The 8,445-nt window shown below is 39.6% G+C and overlaps 1 protein-coding gene across 1 annotated transcript; it reads left to right on the top strand.

Annotated features, from left to right (window-relative positions):
* Positions 1–363: 363 nt before the first annotated feature.
* pank2 (pantothenate kinase 2) lies at positions 364–7,838 on the top strand. Its single transcript, XM_018666225.2, is given in 9 exon segments — positions 364–787; positions 1,296–1,648; positions 2,360–2,512; positions 2,514–2,614; positions 4,032–4,208; positions 4,446–4,482; positions 4,484–4,570; positions 5,464–5,589; positions 5,697–7,838. Coding segments are annotated over 9 exon segments (1,299 nt in total). The 5' UTR covers positions 364–573; the 3' UTR covers positions 5,748–7,838.
* The last annotated feature ends 607 nt before the right edge of the window (positions 7,839–8,445 follow it).

The raw sequence follows: 8,445 nt of genomic DNA, 5'->3' as shown, positions 1-8,445 counted from the left end.
TGCTGCATGAATTCAAAGCAGAATATTTCCACCCCCACGATCAACAGGTGGCATGGGTGGGTTGCTAAGTACTGACTTTAGTAGGGTGTCTAAACTTTTACACATACCACAGTTTCTGTTTAATTTTCTAGTCATTTTTAGTCATTTTGGTGTCTATGTGCTGCATGGGTATCATACTTACTTCTTTTCAGTTCAAAAATCAACAACATATGCAATTTGTCCAGGGGGTGGCTAAGCTTTTACACAGATCATGTGTTGTTTTTTTGTTTTTTTTTTTTTCCTCAAAAAATAAAGAAAATGTGACATCAGCCTCCTTTTATAAACGCTGTTCTGACTGACTCGCGTTCTGATTGGTTCTGAGTCCTGTCCGTCACCTGATAACCCCGCCTTCTCCGTCTTGACAGCGACGATAAATAGGACATGTACCTCAGCAGTTTGCAACGATACAGCCACTTAGCTAGCTAATTAGCTAGCTTATATATTCTCGGACTTTATTGTCCACGTTAATAATTGGCTCTTAATGGTTTGATTTATCATAAACTACAGCATATATGTAGTTAATTGGTCATTTCAATGGCGCTCAATGGCCACCAGCGCGACGATGAGACTATCGACGAAGACGAAACGCCCACGAAGCAGCCGAGGTCCAACAAGGAGATGCCCGGTTATTTCAGAAACGAGCCCAGCGGTGAGGCAGCCGCGCCCGCCGGAAGAGCCACATCCGACCGGCGGTCCTCCAACGCGACGACGAGGCATCGGAGCGACTCGGTGAAGAAAACAAGGCCGCGTAGGTGTTAACGCTGCTACCCCGGGCTAAGTGTATTTACTGGGGACGGCACCGTTGCATGTATGCAGAAATCAAAGGCGTTCCCCACGAAGAGGCAATCGGGGAAATTGTAGATTTAAAAAGAAAAGCGTGTAATGGGCTGCGTAAATTCCTCTAAATAAAATTTAAAAGGTATTATATTATGTATTGTGAAGATGCTGAAACTGACAAAATTATTATGGCAGTGGTATTACAATGTAATATCGGTGAGCTGTAGTGTCAGTAAATAGCCAGGATCTATTTTGCAACAAGATGGCGTTCGCGGTACACACTGTACTGTTGCTCCTGTGGATGAAGCTGCTTGCTTTTATGAGGGCCAACATTGATACATCGTCTCTATGTGTCCCCACTGTCATTAAGCATTTTAATAATAAAGATATGTCTTTCCAGTCATTCAGCATCGTGCATTTTTAGACAAAATGTTGGATAGTGAATCATTTTTCTGCATATATTATCTCACTTAATGCAGCATTTCCCTGGTTTGGGATGGACATTGGAGGCACTCTGGTGAAGCTGGTGTACTTCGAGCCCAAAGACATCACAGCAGAGGAGGAGCAGGAAGAGGTGGAGAACCTGAAGAGCATCCGGCGCTACCTGACCTCAAACACTGCCTATGGCAAAACAGGCATCAGGGATGTGCACCTGGAGCTGCAGGACCTTATGCTGTGCGGCAGGACAGGCAACCTGCACTTCATCCGCTTCCCCACGCACGACCTGCCGGCCTTCCTGCAGATGGGCCGCAACAAGCACTTCTCCAGCCTCCACACCACCCTGTGCGCCACCGGAGGGGGGGCGTACAAGTTTGAGTCTGATTTCCGCACGGTGGGTGTGCAGTGTTGTCAATGCTTTCTGTTTGCTTTCACAGGCTGGACAGTGAGGATGGATGGGAAGGAAAGGAAAGAGAGAGAGCTGTGAGGTTATAACATATCTATAGCATATGAAGGAAATTCATGTAAAAACAACGAGAGCACCTGAAATTACAGCTAAAGATGCAGCAGTATTAATAGTGGATATCAGGAGAAAAAGGTCACTGTATTAGATTTGTTTCAGTCTAAGATTTCTCCCGTGTTGAACAGGAAATAAAAGCTAATTTTTAATTTAATTATTAATCACATTTTTTTCTTCTGCAGCTCAATGTAAAGTTGTAACTTACCTGTTAATTTATATCCACAGATTAACAGCAGTGACATTAAGATAAATTGTGGTTGTTGCACTATTTCACCTTGCATATAAAGGCTGATACGTACCTTGTTGTGATTGCACTGACGGATGTGCAATTGCTCAGTTATCTACAAATTTATGGAAGAAAAAAGCAATATTAGCGGTTGTAAATGTTAATCACAATGTGATGCAGATCTGATATTTTTTTTCTTTTTGGTAGAACTAACTCCTGTTGAATTGTAATGAAGGTTCCTGTTTTTTTGCCCCCCCGCTTTCCCTCCTCAGCCAGTTTCCTGCCTCTGTGTTCTCCTGACCACATCCCCCCACTGATGTTATCCATGTTCTTTTTTTCTGTCAACATAATAAAAAAAGATGGCGGACCTGCAGCTTCACAAGCTGGATGAGCTGGACTGTTTAATTCGAGGGGTGTTGTACATCGACTCGGTGGTGTCCAGCGGCCCCTCTGAGTGCTACTACTTTGAAAACCCCACAGACCCAGATCACTGCATCCAGAGGCCCTTACACACTGGAAAACCCCTATCCTCTGCTGCTGGTCAACATAGGTTCTGGGGTCAGCATCCTGGCCGTCTACTCAGAGAACAACTACAAACGAGTCACTGGGACCAGGTAATTATCAGTGATGGAGATTTACTTTGCACTGATTATTAGTAATTTTATATGCATGTAAATGTGCTTTTATGGGGTTCGAACTGTCTTAAATGTGATTAAATTGTTTAAGTATGTTATGCTCCTGTTGCCTTTGTAGTAGCTTAATACTTAAATTCATAGAGATGAGACCACAGACAAGTATCACTTGACTCTGCAGTTCCCCTCAGCATTACAGAGCTTTGCATCTTTCAGTTCATTATTTTGGCTTATGGCCCACATTTTTAATGATTTGGTTCACTCTCATTTCCCTCGTCAGCAGCATTTTCAGCTGCAGCAGACAGACGTACAAGTTTAGCAACTAGCTGGTGAACATAGTGGAGCATTCAGCAGCTAAAGAGACAGATATTTCCTTCAGGAGTTTGATCAGATCAAAAACTGTGAATATTGGACTTAAATTCACCATGTACACCAAGAAATAACTCTAAATGAAAGATAATGTTGCTCCATGTCTGTTGAAAATGTGTATAGGCAACTGTTTGCAAACAGGTTTGCCATATCAAGTAAAAAGATAATTATATTGGCAGTGATGGAGGTTTCCTCAGCCTCCTAGTGGTCAAAAATCAGGCTCAAACAAAAAAAGAAAAATACTGTAGTTCTATAGAAAAAAGTTTTAGCATTTTTATAAAGTAAAACATAAAAATACCACCTAAGATATTCTTGTGTTTGAAGGTTAGATTATAAGACTGAGAAAAAAATGTATTTCTCAAGTGTAGAATTACACGTTTAGAATAGACATTGGCTCCAGAAGAGAAAAACGAAACAGAAACAGAAATGACATTAGTCAAACATACACAGGCTGATATCTGGGTAAAGTGATTCAGGGATTTACAAGAGGTTACAGTCTGGTCAAGCGGGTGGCCTGTTTGGTGACGTCTGCCCTCAGTGTCTCCCTGGTGTCTTGGTGTGAAAAGTAGCAGCTTTTTTTTAGCCGTCAGTTACCAAACCACTTCCTTTACCAACTGTTTGCTTGAGAGCCAAAGGAAAATGGTCCTTTGTTCAGTTTAAATTTTGAATTAAGTCACTTAAACTGACAGTTTGGCTGTTGGTATTTTTGGTATTCCTCCGCCTCCTTCTCCCTCCACTGGTTTGTTTTCACGTGTGGTTTCTCTGTCTGGTGGCTTTGAAAGGGAACCATGAGTGCTTTGCTCACCCTCAACATAATGGCCCTCTGTCTTTTGTGCTGAGAAGGAAAAGCGAGATGAGCTTGGTTGAAACGAGGCTGTAGAATGCACATAACATCTGCTGAAGTGGTTTATTTTACTTTCTTCCACATTTGTCTTTGTCAGTAATTTTAAACTCCACATGAGAAGTTGTATTCTGGTTTGACACATTTTAATTTATGTCTCATCTCTGTTTAATCTGGGTGTATTTACAGCCTCGGTGGTGGGACCTTCCTGGGCCTGTGTTGCCTGCTGACTGGCTGCTCTACTTTCGAGGAAGCCCTAGAAATGGCTTCTCAGGGGGAGAGCACCCGCGTGGACAAGCTGGTTCGGGACATTTATGGAGGAGACTATGAGAGGTTTGGACTGCCAGGCTGGACTGTAGCCTCAAGGTGCGGTTTACAGCAGCTATTTCTTTCTCTTCATACTGTAGGTCACAAGCCTGTTTGTGGTGGATTCCAGCATAAACAAAATCACAGCCTTAATGAAGCTGGGATCCAGGACAGTCCTAATTTTCTCCCTTTCCCAGGGTGAAAACAAGACGCTTTTTTTCCCCTTAGCACTGCTGAATTTTCACAGACTTCTGACGTACTTGTTCATCTAAAATGCCTCTTGTTTTGGTTTTATAGTTTTGGCAACATGATGTCTAAAGAGAAGAGGGAGTCTGGTGTCCAAAGAGGACCTGGCCAGGGCAACGCTGGTCACTATCACCAATAACATTGGCTCCATCACCAGGATGTGTGCTCTCAATGAGGTTAGTAAAATTCACAGTGTTCAAATGACAATTTAAAAGTGGAGGAAACACTGCAGATAATGATGTGACCGCATTAAAACAGTCATCGCAGTCTTGAGCTGAATCCCAGACACTTGAACTGCCTCCAGGAGCAAAATACTTTTGGCGATAGAGGCAGCAAAGATGGAATACCTTAGTGTTTGTATCAAAGTTATAATTTTGGTATCAGGTTGCTGTTACAAAAGGATTCTAAAAGACTGGATTAACCAAACTGTGTAGAAAATACTTTCCCGTACAGCGTCCCCGCTGTCTGTTTCCTCTTTGCGTTCAGCCTCTTTACGGTGCTGCCTTGTGGCGTCTTGATCAAGCAGCATTGTACAGGGCTATGAAGGCGTAGAGGAGGTAAGCTGCGCTACAGACAAGTCATTCACAGCCCAAAGCTGGAGGAGGTCAACTCAGACACCAGTTAAAGACACAGGGAAAAAATCTAGCAATAAATATGTATTTTTAAATTAGCTTAATAACAAATAAACTGAATAAATATTTATTTATAGGGTAAATGTTGGTCAAAAATTCTTCAAAAAGAAATGAAAGGTGCAGTTAGATCATTAACTCTGTGTCAGTATCATTTATTAGTTATCTGTTTTATAGAGACCATAAACCAATATTACACCTTCAAGATGTTTCTATGTAGTATGAAATTGTACCTGGACAATAACACTGTCGTGTTCTTCATTGTTATATTTGGGTAAAACAGCAATGTGTTTAATTGTTGTTGTGTAACTGCCTTAGCAGATTTCACAGTTTGTCACACTGATAATATTTTTCAGTTGTGTTATGACTGTTTTGAGATAATAAACTTGTCTTAACTTATCACCTTAATTATTTTCTGTCTGTTCTCTTTCTTTACTAAGAACATTGAGAGAGTGGTATTTGTTGGGAACTTCCTAAGAGTGAACACTCTCTCCATGAAGCTATTGGCCTATGCCATGGACTACTGGTCCAAAGGCCAGCTCAAAGCACTCTTCTTACGACATGAGGTATGTAACTCCACCACCTGTTCCTCTCAGACACCAGAAGTAGTTGTTATGTGCTGCAATGATCTCTAAATACTTTCTTGTGCTGCTTTTGTTGTTGTTTTTCTTAGGGTTACTTCGGAGCAGTTGGAGCCCTGTTAGAGCTTCTGCATCCGTCCTAATCCGTCCAAACTACATCCAAAGAAGTCAATCTGCTGCAAAGACCATTAGCACTTTAGACTGTTCAGAATCAGTTGCATGATGGGATGTTACGCCAGCCACTGGCCAGTTACTGGTAAATCTTGGTTGTGGCAGACTAAACTGTCAACATTCAGACATCCTATTATGTTTGAGCTTGTTTGTAAACTGGTGAAAGTGACTTCTAAGTTTTGACACACATCTGCTGTCGTGGTCAGTGGATGGAAGTCCAGTTTTCCTTGCCCTGACCAAGGTTGTGTTAGGCAGCAAAATGAGCCAGGTTTGGTCTAAAACATCTCAAGGAAATTCACCACGGTTGCCTGAAATAATACTTGTCATCACGTAATGTTGTCTTGTGGACTGCAGTTACCCCTCAGTGGGTTTCAGGTCCTGGTCCAAATATTTACAAGTACTCTATAGAGTTTATTTTACCTTACTTATGTACCAGATGGATGGGATTTTGATTGCTGTAATTAGGATGTAAAGACAACCAAAGACTTCACACTAGAAAAGTATGGACGTGAGGTTGTGACACAAACCATAAACAAGTAATTATTTTCATTATTCTATAAAATGTCAAAGAACTGCAAAAAACTGCCCAACACAAGTTTCCAGAGCCAAAGATTACTTTTCTTAAAATGCTTGTTCAGTCTCTAAACCCAAATATACTGAGTTTACTATCATAAGACAAAAATAAGAGAAAGACATTTTGACTTCTTTCTTCAAAATTAAAATTAAGAAATCATCACGTTGCTGATTCATTTTCTGTCGACTTATTGTTACATCATTTTGCACTGTAATGTGATCGACATCATGTCACTGTCCTGATGACACTCCCATCCACCTGGTACTCTCGTTAAGTTAAAACACTGCAGACCTTTCACGACCACTTATTGTTAGTGTTTTATTATCTGTGAGCATTTAGTCATCGTCACTAATTGGATTTGAAACGATTCACTTAAGTTTCAGTCTCTTTTAACTGACACCATAATCAGTATAAATGCACGAGAGGTCACTGTTGTATCAGGCTTATTCTTTAATGGAGACAGTAACTGTTACAGTTTGAGAATTTATATAATGTGCAGTTTTGCCTCTATAAATGATAAATATTGTTACATTTCCCAGTTATGATCTCAGTGCTTGTTATGTTTATGAACCCAGTTGTTTTTTGTTGTTGTTTTTCCTTTACAACAGTGCTGGTATCAGGAAATCTGGACAGTCTTTGACCAGGTTAGTTAGACTGTACTGATGAGTGATAAATTCTAGTCCATTTCTGACTCTAAAAATCTGCCCTGCTGATGTGCCATTGAGCCACTGCAGCTGTCTACTTGTAGAGAGAAATCAGAGCAAGTGCAGAGATAGATATTGATAAATGTGCATGGCAAATGGAGGTAAACACTGGGGCATTATATCCTTGAAGCTCTTTTAATGCAGAAACGTGATGCATCCCTCCAATGGAGATTTTAAAACTCTATGACTCCAGATCAGTTCTGTCTGTGTTTAGTGTGCGCAGTCTGTACTTAAATATCTGTGTTTTGAATTTAATGTAGATCTTGGTCAATCAGTCTTCCCAAGGCTTTTGTTTTTAAGAGGCACAGAACAAGGTTGAACTTGAAGACAATTTAACCTTGTGTCTTTTAAGTGTTATCTGTCCCATCATTTCAGTTAAAGCTTATCCGTCCCATTTTAATGTCACCTGTTTGTTCAGTCATTAGTCCATTAATGGATTACACAGGGACCATAATGAAACTACCTAACGAAGGTATTTGATTCACTAAATAGTTGGAATTTGAGTGGACTCAGTTTTTCAGCTGTCAGTCTCTAGAGGTAATGTATCTGCAAGCTGTATATACAGGAAGCTGATTTTAAATTAAGTGCCTGTCATGTTTTTGTATCAGATACAATAATGTGTTCAGCAATGTGATTTAAAACAATACAAACTGATTTGTAATTCTCAAGATTTCCCTTTACTGTTTGCTTGTACATTGCAAAGAAAACTTTGTAAATTTTTTTGTAACAGACTAATTTCAAGTTTCTTATTGAAGGTTCCCTATTAAATATAAACTTTTCATATCTTTGTGACTACTCATGGCATTTAAACATAAGTAAAAGTACATAGTGCTTAAATATGAGAGATGAGCATATGCTACTATATCTTAAAAAAATAGATTATTAGTACTCCTGCATTAATGTAAAGCACCATCTTACTGTTTGGTTAAGGTTGAGCTAGGTTGGGCTTTTATTTAATGCTGATACTGATTGTTTTCAATATGGACTCATCTAAAGACTGTTTTCTCAGGTAATCGAGTGAGAGCATGTTTTGTTTGTACAGCTTTTTAAGAAAATTACGAGTGCCCATCCCAATTACCCACAGCCCAAAATTACACCTATACTTGTTTTACCAAATTATTGGACACATTAAAATAATAATAATAATAATAATCAAATACTTACAATGAAAAATAAATCCACCTATTTGAGAGGGTGGAACCATGAAGGGTTTGACATTTTCATATAACAATTTTCTTAAATGATTATCAAAATAGTTATCTCAATTCAGTCAACTACTCAAGCAGTTCACTAGTTGTTCCAGCTCTACTACTGTAGGATATTTTAATCTAGAACAAAGGTGTTATTATATAGTTTTATAAAATGTTTAATTTGTAAAATGTATTAATTAAT

The sequence above is a fragment of the Lates calcarifer genome, linkage group LG19 (genome assembly GCF_001640805.2).
Source record: "Lates calcarifer isolate ASB-BC8 linkage group LG19, TLL_Latcal_v3, whole genome shotgun sequence".
Classification (NCBI taxonomy): Eukaryota; Metazoa; Chordata; class Actinopteri; family Centropomidae; genus Lates; species Lates calcarifer.
The sequence above is the reverse complement of the archived record's forward strand: the minus strand, read 5'-3'. Positions and strand labels throughout refer to the sequence as shown.